Consider the following 18,909-nt stretch of genomic DNA (forward strand, 5'->3'; position numbering starts at 1 on the left):
AGGAAAGCCAATATTTTGTTCCAAAAGGAAGATATTTTTCTGCATTCCCAAAAATTTGGATAAAAGCTAGCCGGGCTTTGCTTACATTTTAGGCATAAACCTCTCTCTTCTGGTATGAAATGTATTCTTTGTGATATATAAGCTCTGTGTAACACTTTGATATGTACCTTTTGTAGTTTCGCTGAGGTTAAACATTTTAATGTTTTATCATGATACTTCACCAAAGCATCCAGATTCGTTAATGAAGAGATATCACAACTCCAATCCTGGACTGTGTTATTCCAGAGCCTAGAACTATCACAGTATAGGAGGTGCTGGTACAAATATCGGATTCTAAATTTGTTGGTCTTGAGAAAATGTAATAAACTTTCTAGCTTGTCAGATTTTGGCCATCTGGCTTTATTGAGCGTCATGGTCACAATGAAACGGCGAACTTGTAAATACATGTAGAACTGTTTATTATCTAATGAGTATTTCTGAGATAATTGCTGAAATTAATATAAAGAAGAAATCACCTTATTCTTCTACTTCAGGAAATTTTTGTTGGTTATTCCAGGTTAAAAAATGGGATTCCCCCATATGTTGTTGCATTTAGTGATGTTTAAAGCTCAGTCTAATTTCTTATTAATCGCATGTCATGCGTAATACGTATCCCAGAATAAAATGTTATTTGCTATCTGAGCAGGAAGAAGATGTGGGGGTGTGTATAATAGGGTTGCTAAAGAATAAGGGGTAAAAAGTTTGTACTCTAGGTCTAGATTAACAAAAAAGGACTGTTGTATTAACTAGCCAAAGACATAATGGAACAAAGTGGATCGTGAGAAGGCTACCACATCCAGAAAGCCAATAACACTTCTCTGACTATCCAGATACAATTTGGCTTTGGCAATTCTAGGTTTACAATGCTTCCAAAGAAATCTGAAGAATAGCTTAGTGCAATGTACGGTGTCTGCTGTGCTTTAACCCTACAGGGAGTATATGCAAAGGATAAGTGAGTTTGGGGAACAATACAGTCTTAATGACCGCATTTCTGCTCAACATGGAAAGGTTTAGATCCCTCCAAGAGTTCAGTTTGGCCGAAATTGCTTTGATTATATATGGGTAATTATATTTATACAGGTTTCAAAGTTGAGCAGGAATATATATACCCAAATATTTTAGTTTGTCTTTTACTATTTTAAATTTAGATAATGGATCACGAATCTCAAGATAAGAAGTATGGTTAGTAAGGAACAATGCTTCTCACTTGTCTATATTGGCCTTGTAACCAGCGAAGGAACCAAATACACCAGTGGTGTCCAGTATAGACAGTATGGGTCGTATAGGATCTGAGAATAATTGTAGCATATCATCAGCAAATAATGCTACTTTATCTGTTTTGCCGACTTTGATACACTGGTAGGAAGCATCTGTTCTTAAGGCAATCGCCAAAGGCTCCAAAGCAAGGGCAAACAATAATGCTTATAATGGACACCCCTGGCGCGTGCCCCGCTTTAGGGAATTAGCCACAAAAATGCAGTCAACTTTAGAGTTTGCCTTATTTTTGGTATGCTAGGAGGTTCATGCTGTAATAATATCATGGTTATTTTACTGTATAATTTAAAATGTCATCAAAAACAGCCACACTATTTAGCAGTACCAGAATTGTTATTGTAGAGATTAGCCTATGTTCCACCCTCCCTTAGGATGTAAGCTCTTATGAGCAGGGCCCCTCTTCCCCCGTGTCTCCATACCTGTTCTTCTGCTCTGTCCTTACTCCTTATGGCTGTCCCGGAGTTACTGAAGCATTGGTACTTTGTGTTTATCGTTCTGTACTGTTTAACCCTGTACGGTCTACTGTTTGTACTATGTACGGCGCTGCGGAAACCTTGTGGCGCCCAACAAATAAATGATAATAATAATAACCAAATAACATCAAGGTTGTCTAATTTCAGTTGTCTCTTTGTCTACTCAAGACCTCAGTCTAGACTAGTTAATAAATAACCAGTAAGTATATTATTACATACATTTCTGACCTCTACACACTTTTTATATAGCTATGTGGGTCTCAACCCATTAACACATATAGTTTAATTGAATCTTTATACCATTTTTTGAAGAATAAATTTGTACCCCATAACTGTTTCCTACCCATTTTATTTGTAACCTCACATCAATGTGAATCAAACTCTGAGCATACAAACTGTAAACTGTGTGAGGCTTATACAATGAATTCCATAATCACTTCTTGCAGAGTTCCTGTATGTTCTACCAACAGATAAGCTAATTATTAATGATGTTTTATTATTATGGTACTTAGCTATCTAATATCCTTCTTGTTATATTTTACAAAAAAATATGTGATCAACTGGTATTCAACCGTAAAATAATTTAAAAATGACACGATTAAATAATATAATTTAATAATGTCATTTTCGTGAACAGTAGGTCGCGAAAATGACTCCCAAGAATTTACCTGGGTCCCAAGCAGAAAAGGTTTGTGAACCCCACTTATAGAAGGGAATATAAATAACATTTTTACTTTCTGAAATGCCCTTTGAAAAACGAACAACATGTGTCCACCCCATAACTGCATGTCTGAGAGTCTATCCTTTGCCATCCCTACCTCTGTGCTGACATTACCCATGTAAAAATCGGGCCTCCATAAATGAGGTCACTGCAACTCATGTGTTATGCACTGGAATAATATCAGGCCAAGTGGGCGGTTCCCACGAAGGCCTGGGCACGTGACTAGCTGAGTCAGGATCTTATGATGCTTAGAGAATAAGAACACAAGGCAATGGGTCTGCTTAATATGTACTTCAATGAATATGAGCATAGTACATGTCAACACATGACAACAATGCAGCAAATAGTAATGAGATGTAGAGATAAGCAGAGTATCATATATAACATTACAATGTTTAAGCATTAAACACGGCAGTACTGCAATTCACAAGGAATATATATATATGGGACATAAATGCAAGTATCAATAAAACACATAGAATATGTATTGCATCCACTGAGCACAGAAGGAGTCCACGGCTGACTACTAGCAGGTTCTGTGCACATCAGAATATGTAAGTTAGTCACGGCAGGGCGTGGCAATGGTTTTGTATTTGGCAGTAGTCAGTATGCAGCATGGATGGTGATAGCTGTGACAAGACAAGTATAGAGACCAGCAAAGTTCTGTACACAGAGATGGTGAGTAACGATGTTCAGGATACCACAGGGGTCCGGTAATTAGTAGAGATTAGCAGTACAACATATATGCAAGGTAAGAGTCTGATCACAGCAGAGTGTAGAAATAGCAGCATCAGCGGAACAGTCCAGAAGGTATCAAATAAGTTCTTGAACAGTAGTATAGGTGAGATGGCAGTTCAGTATATCACAATGATGATAATCTGCACACTTGGCATAATAAACAAAGTCTTGTCAAATGATGCATAAAGATACTTGCAAACAGGAGAGTCCCAAAGATAGTGCTACCAGCACTTGGTTGATGAAGCAGGTTCACCCACAGGGAATCCAACAGGAGAGTTCAGGAATGCACAAGGGTCAGAGAATACACAGGAGTCCATGGAGTCAGGCTAGCAAACAAGTTGCACTGACAATGAGCAGGTGTCAGTGCTGAGTTTAAATAGAGCAGGTTTGAATGACCCGCCCTGAAGGTGAGTCATGTGATCCACAGGAGAACAGAGCAGACAGGGAAAGTAGCAAACCTGGACAGGATTGTTACAGTACCCCCCTCTTAAAGGGTGGACTCCGGACACCTACAATAACTTTTTAGGGAATCTTTTCCGAAACTGAGTAAACGAGGGGCATGAATGTCTGAAGCTTTAACCCAGGAACGTTCCTCAGGCCCATAGCCTTTCCAATCGACTAGAAATTGCAATGAACCTCTGGATCTACGAGAGTCTAATAGTTGTTTGATCTCATACTCAGTTTGATCTTGAGAAGTAGCCGGAGGCGGGGAAGCTGTGACGTTGGAAAATTCATTTTGTACCACCGGTTTTAGCAGAGAGACATGAAACACATTAGGAACCCGTAGTGAGGATGGAAGCTCTAATCTGAAAGCTGCTGGATTGATCATCTCGGAGATTCGGTAGGGACCGATAAACTTGGGTGCTAGTTTCATACTAGGAACTTTTAAACAGATATTTTTTGTGGATAACCAGACCTTATCCCCTGGAAGAAGTGGAGGAGCAGGACACCTTTTCTTATCGTAAAATCTTTTAGCCCGAGCAGCAGAATTTTCCAGATTACTTTTGGTTTGTGTCCAAATGAGAGAAAACTTGCGTAGCAGGGAATCTACAGCAGGAACGGTGGAGATAGGAGTTTGAGAAAAGGTAGGTGGTCTGGGATGACATCCATACATGACAAAAAAGGGTGAATTACAAACAGCTTCATGGAAATGATTGTTATGGGTGAACTCGGCCCACGGAAGGAGTTCCAGCCAATCTGCTTGGTGGGCAGACACATATATTCGTAGGAATTTTTCAAGCTCTTGATTTGTTCGTTCGGTCAGACCATTAGATTGAGGATGGTATGCCGAGGAAAAGTCCAATTTAATGCCTAACTGAGAACAAAAGGATCTCCAGAACCTTGAAACAAATTGTGAGCCACGGTCTGACACGATATGGAGTGGACAGCCGTGGAGGCGAAATATTTCTTTGATGAAAAGTTCTGCCAACACTGCGGAAGAAGGGAGTCCTTTGAGGGGAATGAAATGAGCTGCTCTTGAAAAACGGTCTGTCACCACCCAGATAACCGTATGAGCTTTGGAGGGAGGCAAATCGGTAATAAAGTCCATAGATATTTGAGACCAGGGTACTTCAGGAACAGGTAGAGGAATAAGAGGACCGAAGGGTCTATGTCGAGGAACCTTATGTTGTGCTCATTTAGAGCAGGCAGAAACAAATGATTTTACATCTTTCAAGAGGGATAGCCACCAATAGTACCGGGTCAGGAGTTCTGCAGTCTTCTTGACTCCAGCATGACCCGAGAAGCGAGATAAGTGGGCCCAGCGTAACAACTTGAGACGTAGATGTGGTAATATGAAGGTTCTGCCTGGAGGGCGAGTAGATTTATGCACCGGAGTAAGGGCCAAGACACAGCTAGGGTTAAAGATGGGATGAATGTCCTCGGGAGAATCCTGATCTTCGGAATAAAAGGACCTAGAAAGAGCGTCTGCTTTTTTATTTTTTGATCCCGGACGGAAGGTAAGACTAATATCAAATCTTGAAAAGAACAAGGCCCATCTGGCTTGACGAGGATTCAGACAACGGGCTGAACGGAGATAAATGAGGTTCTTATGGTCGGTATATATCATAATAGGAAACAAGGCCCCTTCCAACAGATGTCGCCATTCAGACAGGCCTAATTTAATAGCCAATAATTCTTGATCTCCTATTCTATAGTTCTTTTCTGCTGGGAGGAATTTACGAGAGAGAAAGCCACATGGATGTAGTTTCCCAGAAGTGTCCCATTGAGACAAAACTGCACCAGTGCCCACAGAAGATGCATCTACCTCCAAGAAGAAGGGACGTTGGCAATCAGGTTGCTGAAGAATAGGAGCAGAAGTGAAGGCTGACTTTAGATGTTCAAAGGCTGAGATGGCCTCTGGGGACCAAAGCTTGGGATTAGCTGATTTCTTGGTAAGGGCAGTGATGGGGGCAATGATGGTAGAATACCCCTTGATGAATTGTCTGTAGTAGTTGGCAAAGCCAAGGAAGCGTTGGATAGCTTTCAAGGGCCAATCCACAATTGCTTTTAGTTTAGCTGAGTCCATCTGAAGGGCTGTGCCCGAGAGGATGTACCCTAAGAAAGGAACCTGAGGTTGCTCGAAAAGGCACTTTTCTAATTTACAGAAGAGGTTGTGTTCTCTCAGACGAGCCAGGACTTGACCTACATGTTCTCTATGTGAAGGGAGGTCTCGAGAAAATATCAGAATGTCGTCCAGGTAGATGATGACGAATTGATAGAGAAGGTCTTGGAAAATATCATTCATGAGAGTTTGGAATACAGCTGGAGCATTACAAAGCCCAAAGGGCATTACTAAATATTCAAAGTGCCCATCGTGTGTGTTAAAGGCTGTTTTCCATTCGTCACCAGCTTTAATACGAACAAGATTGTAGGCCCCTCGTAAATCTAATTTGGAGAACACCGTAGCACCTTTGATGCGGTTGAAAAGCTCAGAGATGAGGGGTAATGGATACCTATTCTTAATGGTAATAGCATTAAGGCCTCGAAAGTCAATGCATAGCCGGAGGCCGCCATCCTTCTTTTTGACAAAAAAAAATCCAGCTCCGGCCGGAGAGGTGGACTTCCGGATAAAGCCTTTTTGCAGGTTTTCTTGAATATATTTAGACATTGCTTGGGTCTCAGGAAGAGAAAGAGGATATACACGACCACGAGGAATAGGTTTGTCAGGGAGAAGCTCGATTCCACAATCCCAAATGCGATGAGGGGGAAGCTTGGTTGCCTCCTTTTCACAGAAGACATCTGCATACTGTTGGTATTGAGGAGGTAAAGATGGTAACGAAGAAGCAGTGGTTAGATGAAGAGGTACTACTTTCTTCAGACAGTGAGACCGACACCGTGATCCCCAGGACAAAATTTGAGCAGTATGCCAGTCCAGAGTTGGGGAGTGGAGACGTAGCCATGGCAAACCTAACACAAGGGAGTTGATGGTCTTTGGAAGGACTAGGAAGGAAATTTTTTCCTGATGCAGAATTCCAATCTGAAGGGTGAGAGGAACAGTCCGGAACTGAATGAAGCCTCCTGGAATATTACTGCCATTGATGGCTGTAAGGCGTACAGGACGTTCCAATGGTGTAGTAAGAATATGATATTTCTCCACCACAGTGGCAGCAATAAAATTACTGGCTGCACCAGAATCCAGAAATGCATCAAGCGGGATAGAGCGATTTCCAAAAAACAGGAAAACAGACAACAAGAGGTTCTCTTTGTGGTGAGAACTGTTGATGGAGAAATCAAACAGACCTAACGGGTTTCCCCCTGGCTCTGTTTGGCCTGAAAGTTTCCCCAGACGAGTAGGACAACTACTGATGCGGTGGGCCTTCCCTCCACAATAGAGGCACAGATTATTTTTAAATCTTCTCTCCTTCTCACTTGGAGAGAGGTGGAACCTACCCACTTGCATGGGTTCTTCTGGGGGCAAAGAGGCCCCTGAGTTCTGGAAAACAGGGCGAAGATTAGGACACCGGATCTGTTCCTTTTCTTGAACCCTCTCCTGGAATCGAAGATCTATTTTGACACATAGCGAGATCAGATCATCCAAGGAAGATGGGAGGTCACGGGAAGCCAACACGTCTTTTATTTTATCAGATAGGCCTTGCCAGAACGTGGCCACCAGCACTCCATCATTCCAGCACAACTCGGAGGCCATGGTCCTAAATATGATGGCATATTGCCCCACAGAATGAGAGCCTTGGCGTAGACGAAGAATTCCTGAAAGCAGCACTAGAAACTCGACCAGGTTCATCAAAAATTCTTTTAAAGGTTGTCAGAAATTCTGTGTAATTTTGCAGCAAGGGGTCATTCTTCTCCCATAGGGGTGAGGCCCATGCCAGGGCTTGACCAGAAAGGAGGGACAGAATGTAGGCAATTTTAGCCCTATCCGTAGGAAAGATCCTGGGTAATAATTCAAATTGTATTGCACATTGATTCACGAATCCTCTACATGACTTGGGTTCCCATCGTACATTGGAGGATTAGGAATTCGTGGGTGCAAGGTAGTTGTGTATGCAGAAGCCGACGACTCAGCAGATGTCTCAGGTTTTCAGGAGGACGCCAGAGGGTTCTGAAAAGAATCCAGACGAGAGGATAAACCCTGTAAGAACTGCATGAGGCGATCTTGATTGGTCTCTTGCTTTTCCACTCTCCCTACTAGATGTTGAAATAAGTCCTTGAGAGAGGGATCACCCATGGTGTTCATTTTCTTTTATGGTCAGTGCAAACTGTTATGGACTGGAATAATATCAGGCCAAGTGGGCGGTTCCCACGAAGGCCTGGTTACGTGACTAGCTGAGTCAGGATCATATGATGCTTAGAGAATAAGAACACAAGGCAATGGGTCTGCTTAATATGTACTTCAATGAATATGAGCATAGTACATGTCAACACATGACAACAATGCAGCAAATAGTAATGAGATGTAGAGATAAGCAGAGTATCATATATAACATTACAATGTTTAAGCATTAAACACGGCAGTACTGCAAATCACAAGGAATATATATATATGGGACATAAATGCAAGTATCAATAAAACACATAGAATATGTATTGCATCCACTGAGCACAGAAGGAGTCCACGGCTGACTACTAGCAGGTTCTGTGCACATCAGAATATGTAAGTTAGTCACGGCAGGGCGTGGCAATGGTTTTGTATTTGGCAGTAGTCAGTATGCAGCATGGATGGTGATAGCTGTGACAAGACAAGTATAGAGACCAGCAAAGTTCTGTACACAGAGATGGTGAGTAACGATGTTCAGGATACCACAGGGGTCCGGTAATTAGTAGAGATTAGCAGTACAACATATATGCAAGGTAAGAGTCTGATCACAGCAGAGTGTAGAAATAGCAGCATCAGCGGAACAGTCCAGAAGGTATCAAATAAGTTCTTGAACAGTAGTATAGGTGAGATGGCAGTTCAGTATATCACAATGATGATAATCTGCACACTTGGCATAATAAACAAAGTCTTGTCAAATGATGCATAAAGATACTTGCAAACAGGAGAGTCCCAAAGATAGTGCTACCAGCACTTGGTTGATGAAGCAGGTTCACCCACAGGGAATCCAACAGGAGAGTTCAGGAATGCACAAGGGTCAGAGAATACACAGGAGTCCATGGAGTCAGGCTAGCAAACAAGTTGCACTGACAATGAGCAGGTGTCAGTGCTGAGTTTAAATAGAGCAGGTTTGAATGACCCGCCCTGAAGGTGAGTCATGTGATCCACAGGAGAACAGAGCAGACAGGCAAAGTAGCAAACCTGGACAGGATTGTTACATCATGCTTTAGTGCTGAAGCCATCTAAGAGAAATAAACATTTCAGTGATGGAGACTCTTAAGCTGGCCATGCATGCACTGATATGGGCCATTCTTTAGGATATTACTACATGTATGGCCCCAAAATTAGCATGATGCCATTGTCTGATAAAATAGATTGATAAAAATTGTGCAGTTCCTTATTGGGCATGTGCGCAAATGTTGTCCGAAAGATGACCACTATCAGCTTGTGTGTGCATTCTTCTAGACTCCACTGTGGTCCAGGAGTTATACAGCCACTTTTGACCTTGGGTGTGGCTAAACTGGGAATTTGTTTTGTTGCTCAGTATGCGGCAGACAGAGCTTCATTCTGCTATGGTCCTGCAACTGAAGAGCAACAAGATGTGACAAGATGATGTGGTGGAGGTCTATGTCCTTTTTTTTTTTCTTCCCGCTGAGTGACTAAGATCTACCTCAATAATAGTTGAGATATCTGTTGCTGTTAGAGCCTTCTTAAAACCAAAAATATTTCCATGCTCATAATTATTTTTTAACAAAAAGCATTGTTCCACAAACCCACAGAATGAAATTTAAAAATCACTCTGGGAATCATGGGTACAAATATGCAGATAACACCTTATTCTATTGACAAACTTTGCCACTGGTATTTAGACAGCATTGATACAGGCAAGGAGAGAGAGAGACATAAATCCAAAATGCTGATAAGTGCCTTGATCTTGTTAGATCTCCTCTAATGTTTATTAATGGCTTCTGCAATGTAGGATTTGTAGAGTACCTGAACAGTGCAGCCATTAGAATTAAAGTGATGTGGGTTCGAAAGCCTTCTTACAGAAGGTACTCGCGTTGCCATGGCTAGCTTATAACAACATTATATGCCAGTCTTTAAGAAAAGAAATGCTGGGCAGTTCTTACAAGCCTGTCTCTCTAGAAGTATATCATTATCTTCTGACATGTTACAGGAGCTGGCTGAAATGAAGCAAGTTTTACTTGGTCTCCAAAATAAACGTCAAGTGGAAGGTTTAACTCGCTCTAAAGAACATGCAAGGAATCTGGGAACTAAAGTGAAATCCGGGTTTCCTGATCACGCACTGTCTCTTCAGGATGAAAACGTATTTATGCCTCAGCCGACTTTGTTTGTAAGTGTTTCATCTTTGCTTTTAATGCTGTTTGTAGTTAATGGTAAACTGCCGTTTGTTACAGGTGACAGTTTTTATAACAGCCATAAAATTGTGGATTGAATTCTTTGTTTATCTGCAATTTTTATGGCTTTACTTGAAGTTTTAATTTCCACTGTGCCTGACACTTGTTTGCTGTTTTTCTTAGTTTTGACATTGATGTGTTTATTTTTAAAGTTTCTTTTAACCTACAGAAGATGGTTACAAAGTGCTACAAAATAAAAAGAATGGGTTATATAGACTGTTTAATGAAAGAAAAAGTCACTTATGAAAAGTACAATTTGTGCTCATTTTCATTGTGTTCTTTTTCTGACCCTTCATGACTGTACATTATCAATAGGATGAAGGTTGTATACACATCTTGCAGTATTTGTCAGTCACTGGGTTGGACCATGTCTGTTTGAAAAAGATGGGGCAATATTTGGTACAATAGAGGATGGCATATATTATTTGTAAGCCGCTCACATCCAGTCAGATACCATTGTCTACTCTCCCGGATCCAATCGTGACAGAAAGGGATGTTTAAGCAAGCCTAATACGTTTAACTGACAATTTAATTATAATTTATTAATGTGTTTCAACAAATAAAATTGTTTGTCAATTTTACATTTTTGAGTTAGGTTTGCTAATATCAGGAAAGCACATATACTCCAGATATATGTGCATACCCTAGAAACAAGCCCCAACTACTTGCATGATATGGTTATAACTGTATTCAGCAGAATTTTTGAAGAAGAAATAATTACATGTACAAAATCTAGTGCTGATTACAATCTTCCATATGGTTTTTATCTATACAGATGATGAAATAAATTGCAATCTACTGTTGTTTTAATGTAACATATGGTTTCACTTTTAATCACTGTAATTTTAATGCACATTGTAATTGTTGCTTTTAATTGTATTTTATTTTGACAATTTTATGTATAGCTGTTCTATACATTATTATTCCTGGATGTTTTATATCACTTGCTGGTTTATGTTTATTAATAGTTGGTGATCTAGGTATACACCGTAAGATAGTAGGGCATGTTTCTAAATCTGGAAAAGCAAAAGAATCATTTTCTGAAAAGGCTTAATGAGTGGACATTCATTATCATTCTCAGTGATTTGTGACTATTATCATCACAGGAAGTCTTGAGGCAACACTGCAAAATGTGTTGTTTATGCACCTGAAGACATGCACAGTTTATTAACTTCTATGATAGAATGAGTGTGATGTCTGCCACACTCTCTTTGCTCCTGCCAACAGTGTTGTCAGTAGACAACACCCTACCAGCAGGAGGCAGTAGAGCAGCAGCGGGCACTTACATAACGCAGGGGACTCGGCCAATCCCTGTGAACATCAAACTCCAGTAAGTACTGTTTTGGGATTCAGTAATTGTCTGGCTCACTGGTCTAGTTAAATTGGAGACACAGATGGAGGCCTGATTGTACAGATCCGATTGATCTAATTTGATGCTGAACAATCAGATTAAACATATACAAATGGGTATGTTATTGTCAATTGATCAGATTTTGTTTTTTTTAAAGCGTACGTTATCAAAATCTTATCTGTCTGGAATTTTGGTAGAATGATTATATCTGTCACATAAACTATATTGTTGGGACTGGTTTCTAAAAAAAAAATCTAGTTGGCAGACCAACTCTCACCATATTTGTCCAGCTTTATAGTTTAAGTACAGTTGTACTGGTAATAATACAATAAAAGGTAAAAAGCTATGCAATAAGAACAAAAATGATCATAAAATGATTCAATGATATGGTAATTGTCTTTGTGTTTTTAATTGCGACAGACAAAGCAGGAAGCACCGGGATGGTACAAACAATTGAAGAAGACAACATAGAAGATAGAACATTCTTTACACTAAATATATTTGTGAGATCTATTTTTATTTAATCATGTTAAAAAAATATTTTTTTTATTGATCTTTGTTTTAAACAGTGCTGTGTAATAAACACAATCATATTGTTACAATTATGTGTATCTAAAATGACCTGAAGTTTTTTTGTTTTCCTTTTAGTTTACAAAGTAAAATGTTATTATACTTTGTATGGTTATAAGAACTGTCATAAGTAAGAGAGGCATTTACACTGTCCTCAACCGTACAGAAAAAGCTTTCCAAACAACATTTATGACATGCATATGGTTGGTCACTCTTTCAACTATTTTGTATATATACAGATTGATATTAAAAAAAGACCTTTCACAAGGAGTGAGAGTTGAAAATGTAGTATTTTCTGGCAGTGATAAGCGCCTATGCTCCACACCAGCACTGGTCTAGAACGGAGATGTAGAGAAGAGAAGCCTCAGTGACCATGTTGATTAGCATGCTAAATGGCCTGGTTAAAGTAATGTTACCAGAGCTATTGAGCGTCTCCCTGAAGAACTGGACATTACAAAGAAGAACTGTCACCTCTGTTACATGTCCTCGTTAAACAAATCAACCATTATAGTGTAAATAGCTCTGAATATTACTATGTATTATAGTTGCATTCTTTAATGGTAAATGTGGTCTGTAATCTAGTTTTTAATATGGCATTTCTCTGGCGTGCTATCTGCAATGGAGCTCATTATGGCTGTACTTTTTATTGACCTTATGTAAAGATATTCTTACATTAGTGAACCTCTCTTTGTATAGTTCTGGGATTTCTAATAATAATAACAATCATTATTACAAAACAGTTCAATTTGCAGACAATGTTTTATTAATTTTATACCCCACCTTACCCTTTCAGACTAATTCTGCTCTGTGCTTGGGTTTAGTTACCATAGCACATCTGAAAGTATTCTGAAAGCCCTATCTACCTTCCGATATGAGAGTGCAGCTTTAATTTTAAATGTACGACTTGAAGAAAGCTTTCTATTTTTCATCACAAAGTCGCTGCTTTTTCTTTTTTCAATCAAAATTTGCATTATGTGGTGGAGTTTAAAAAAAAAAAAAAGCAATAAGACCACAAGAACACAGAACCCGACAATCTTGTTCTGGGGCCTCCAAATGATCATCTTTTCATACTACAGATTAGCACACTTCTTTGAGTAGAAATCCGTCAAGTTTAGTCTGGTTATTTAACATTAAAGATATATATGCCTTAGTTGCCCCCTGTTCTGTACACAACTTCTTGTACTTGGCACATAAGGATCGACCATGTGGCCTCATTGTCATGTCCTTTTCTATAATGCATGGCCTTTAATGGATAGCACCATGATTATAGAAGAGTGTGAAACCCCAATCGTTATGTAACTTCCTGCTTTCGTATTTCTGTAATATGAAGGGAGAAGGAGGAGAGCAAACAAAAATGAATATATATTAAAACCTCATAAAATGTTCGCACTATTACCCAAGGAAAACAATAATATAATATTGACTTATACTATCCTTTCCCTTATGCAATGTCCAGGGCTGCCATATGATATAAACTTTGGCAGTGAGTCTGTTAGCAGGACATTTAGATTTTCATTGACTGTTATACTATTCAACATGGACAGTATAAAACTCAATCATTGTAGCTGTTTGCTTTAACCAGGAATGTACTAATTCAAATATCAAAGAGGGCATAATTCCTTATTTATTCAATAATTCAAAAGTGATGTTCAATTCCATATATACACTGCTGTTGTTTTTTAATAGATCAGCTGATTCCCTCAAAAGCGAACAACTGGGCAACTCCACAAAATGTGACCTGTACCAACATCCATGCAGCTTGCGCTGTGTAGGACTCCAATCTGAGTTTTAGTGTGGACATACACATGATCTCCTGGACACACCTACTGGTCATTTTTGGCAAGCATGGGAAATATTGTTCCAAATTGCTTAGTATTCTCAAATAGATCCGTCTCCCTAATTACATCTTAAAGGAACTGTTCACAAATGGGTTTGAAATTATTGTTGCCAGTAAACAGTTAAAGATATAAACACTGGTTAATCAAATCTGTGTCTTTCACAATTTTGTACTAGGTGGCTTTGAGAAAATTATTTGTTTTAGCAATAATGATCTGTATACCTTTGCTCAAAAAAAAAGTTAATGCAGATTGTTCCTCAAACTGGACTAATACTCATTCCACCTGGACCTGGTTCTAAGCAGTAATCTGGATGAACGCAGAAGCCCAGCCCAAGGGTCATTTCTTTGATAAATTAATGCTCTTCCTGACTCCTTTGAATTGTAAAATACACTCTGTTTATATAATAGCTGCCTGCTTTTCAAAGTTAACCGATTTCATGCGATGCCAACTGTGTTTGCACCGCATAAGGGTATACCCCCACAGCTATTTTCTCAACATTGCTGTCTTTCAAATGCCCAGTGTGAAAAACTGTTCATCGGTGTGGGAATATTTTGGTATTACATTTATAAACATATTTCATGCATCCAAATTGTTACTTTTTTCAGGGTAGAGAACTGAAAGACTCTTTTTAATTAGAAATATTATTTAGTAACCAAACAAGTCTATACATGCAAGGATACTGATTGGTATATTTAGTAGGATAAGAACATTACTCATAAGTTAATTTATCTCATTATTTGGACACCTTTCTGCAATCCTATGTCAAAGAACAGAAAGCCTACTTGTTTGACACCACACATATATTACAGATTCTGAAAGATATCAGTTGGAACCAGGACAATGGTTGGTCACATGTGACGTGACTTCCCTATACACATTCATTAGACATGACATAGAAATTTGATGCACTAGACACTTTCTCGAGCAAGATACTCTATTAAACCAGGCACAGGTGGAATTCTTTTTAGCCAACATTTATTTTATTTTGACTCACAACTACTTCTAGTTTGAGGACTGTTTTTATTTGCAGAAATAAGGAACAGCAATGGGCACCAGGTTTGCCCCAGCTATGCCAAACTATACATGAGTTATTGAGAAAACCAATACATATGGAGTGGTCATAGCTGGGAGGCAAACCTGGTTCTATGGAGACGCTATATTGATGACGTTATTATAATTTGGGAAGGGTCAGAAAGTTCCCTGAAGGAATTTTTAGAAAACATCAATAGGAACACGTTTGGTTTAACTTTTACTGCACAATATAGCCAGAGCGATATAGAGTTTCTCGATTTATAGATTTTTATCCGAGATGGCATTGTTGCCAACAACACATTCCAAAAAATTGTCGATGTGAACAGCTACATTCTTGCAGATAGTCACCATCACCCTCAATGGTTACGGAGCATTCCGTTTAGCCAAATTACCAAAATTAGGCGCAACTTCACATCCATGAATGACTACATGGAACAAGGTATAATTAAAATCACAATTTCTGGAGCAGAAGTATGATGAGGCAACTGTACAGGAAGCGTTCTTGATAGAGAAACTTTTAATATATATAGAAACTAATAAAGAAGATATAACTTGAATTAATGATTAACGAGAGGGTAGTACTAACAAAGTCTATTTCATTTACGATTACTCGAGTGGGGCCTATCAAATTAAAAAAGTTCTGAAGAAACATATTAAAACACAATGAAATTCTAGGAAAACTCTTACCAGACCATCTCAATGTTATCTTTAGAAAAGCTTCAGATTTAAAGGAATCTCTTGCAAGCAATTTCATTTATAACAAAAACAATGCCACAACCAGCAATTGGTTAGGGAAAATATCCCAAACGCTCACGTTCTATTATTGTGGAAAATGCATCAATTGCATCAGTATGCACTGTAGAGGGACCAACTCTATATAACAATATCAGGCAACATCAGATGGGAAGATATAGTAGATGAAAGACTTCATCACATGCAATTCTACTAGCGTAATATATTTAATCCAGTGCCCATGCAGCAAGCAATGTGTAGACTGCACAATTAGAAAGCGCAAAGGTGAACACACCAGGAACATCAGAATAGGATTTGATAAGCATAGCCTATCCAATCACTTTAAAGAAAAACACATTTGTAACAGCATAGGATTGACCATTCTGGGCATCAAAAAAAAATCACAAATAACTGGAGGGGTGGTAATTTGATTGAAAAAATCAATAGGGAAGAAACAAGAACAATATATAATATGAAGACCCCAACCCCACGGTGCTTGACTTGATGATCTGAGGTCATATTAGTCTGGTCACTTGTATGGGTTGAAATACACAATAGGGGTGGATTATGGAGTCCACACGGAAAGCCCAAATACATAGTCTGGTTATGACTAATGGGTAAGCAGTCACTACATTCATACCACCTGGGAGATGGCCAACCACGTTCGATCTAAGCCAAGCAGGGTGGAGCCAGGTAAGTAATAAGATGGGAGACCACCTAAGAACACCTGATACAGTAGGAACGCTGCTCCCCAAAGTAACAGTTAGGCTACGTGTGGTGAAACATGTCCTCCCCCATCAACATCCTTGTCAACCCAGACATCCCCATTTTCTAGCTTTCCCAATAACTTTTTATTCCATTATATTCAAACACCCCCAATGGACAATTAATTAGTAGGGTATCCTCAGAAAATGGTTCATTACCCCGATACTACCAATGTTATATATACAATATGCAGAACACATACTGACACAACAACCCCCTTCCCCCCTAAATCAGGGAAAAGTATATAATAGAACAAAATAATTCTTGCCTAATACTGCCAACATGGTTAACCATGAGATATGTGAAATGATATAGGAATATAGATGCATAGACAGAGTTATATACATATGTATATGTGTGTGTACATTATGTCTGCATGTGTATTTTAATATTTAAACAATTAAACACATGTATGGTGGGAAAATCCCAAATTCTGTATGCAATCATAATGGGCACCAATATTATAATACCTAGATTGATTGGAAAACGAGTTGTGACAATTGTCATCCCATAGAATAAACTACTTAACATCCTACACATAACTTAATGTTAGATAAGGTTTACATTATTGTTATGGATCTTTATTTTATAGGTATATAATTTACATGTATACAGAGCTGTGCCGTACTTCATGATTCAGAATACATCCTTAACCCACAGTCCTACAATTGGTTAACCAGGAATTACAGACATGCTGAAAGACCAAACGGAATACTTGGCATTACAAATACTACCTTAGACGGACTTCCTACATTGCACTCTCTTGAAAAAGTCTTTCACAGACGAAACGCATTGAGACACTCTCACTAATACCGGATATCCGGTCCAGCGTGTGCTTTCCACTGTGGTCATTTTCATCTGTGTACACACCGCAGTAGCTGATCCTCACTGGGTACCCAGCCAAGTACATCACGACTACTAACAACAAGTATAAAATTCCTTGTCACCACCATACTATCACCTCAGCACATTTGTGGACAACAAGAACAATAATATATTGCGATTGACTTTACTCCTTATTAGCTCCTAAAGGAGCATTGTTGGAACCTACAGCACTACATATCGCACATTGGCTGGACACTTGTGGTTTTGTTGTTCCTTTAGAATTTTTCAAGGAACGGATGGTATTATGATTGGGACTTTTTGAGTTAGGACTTTTTTAGACTCTTACACTATCATTTTGTAAAGATCAGCTGTTGCATTCAGGAAGTGTGGACCACAGAGCTGGATTCCATTTCATTATTTATTATTTTTGCGAGGATATTTATTCATTTTATGAGGGTCTTTTTATGGTGATGCAATATCTCAAGATGGAGTTTTTTTTATGGTATATGATTATGATGTCTTATGCTGATTCTTAAGATTTTTACACTTAATATGGTTTTATATGATGTCAATAAATTTGTTTTGTATATAAGCCTGTATCCATTAAATTAGATTAAGCAACCACTAATAGGAAACGTCAGTAAAGGGTATATAAGGTCCACTCCACCCTAATTATATAGGTTCTGCCCTTTGTGACAAGCAGTTGGTACAAGACATTATTTGTTAGCATCCAACAAGTTTTCTATAAACCTATGACCAATTACTATACAGGATCTTGTCATACTGCAACTGATTAGATACACTTAATCAAAATTATAACGAAAGTCAATGATTGCCTACCTGTTTCCTTTATTAACTGTTTCTGCTTAGCTAGTGGGTTTGCAAGTCAACTTCTCTGGATCATGCCAACAGAGATTCCTTCGACTGATGCCAGGATCGAAGACTGAAGGAGTATGGGCTGACTTTCTCAGAACCAGAATGGGTTGTGCTCACAACAAATTCCAACTCCACAGGTTGGAGTGTTCATCTGTTTAGGCCACGTGGCTACCAAGAGAAAGTTGGCTATGCACGAATATTCTAGAGATGATTGTGGTGTGACATGCCATTCAGCATATTTAGCTTTTTTACAATGCAAACATCTCTGGATGTTTTCTCACAACAGGGCTGTGGTTGCCCTCCTAAAAGAATAAAAGGGCACCAGGAGCAGGAACATGATGTTGGATTCCTATCTTAGGCAGAAGACAATTTGATATTCCTTTCTGTGCTTCTCGTGTCAAGCAAGGAGAACAGCATAGCTGATAACCTCAACTTGATGTCAAATCCATCTACGAGAATGGTCCTTGCACAAGAAGTCTTTCAATTACTGGTTTGGAAATTTGGTCTTCTCCAAATAGATATGATGGTGAGAACTCGGGAGACCAAAGTAGCAATGTTCTACTCACACTACAGGGACAATAGGGTGGAAGGAATAGATGTTTTGTTGGTACCATGAGACTTCCAGCTGGGGTATGTGTCCACCCTTTTCCTATCATTTCATAAACCCTATGGTAATAAAATAGAAAATAAACAAGTGAGGTC

General features: G+C 39.0%; 1 protein-coding gene across 1 annotated transcript in view; it reads left to right on the top strand.

Annotated features, from left to right (window-relative positions):
• Positions 1-12,423, top strand: part of PIBF1 (progesterone immunomodulatory binding factor 1) — a 168,708-nt gene extending 156,285 nt beyond the window's left edge. The window contains exons 17-18 of the mRNA XM_075199822.1: positions 9,978-10,154; positions 11,990-12,423. Coding sequence (XP_075055923.1) covers positions 9,978-10,154; positions 11,990-12,040 — 228 coding nt within the window. The 3' untranslated portion in view covers positions 12,041-12,423. The remainder of the gene's footprint in view (positions 1-9,977; positions 10,155-11,989) is intronic.
• Positions 12,424-18,909: the final 6,486 nt, after the last annotated feature.

The sequence above is a fragment of the Mixophyes fleayi genome, chromosome 2 (assembly GCF_038048845.1).
Source record: "Mixophyes fleayi isolate aMixFle1 chromosome 2, aMixFle1.hap1, whole genome shotgun sequence".
Lineage (NCBI taxonomy): Eukaryota > Metazoa > Chordata > Amphibia > Anura > Limnodynastidae > Mixophyes > Mixophyes fleayi.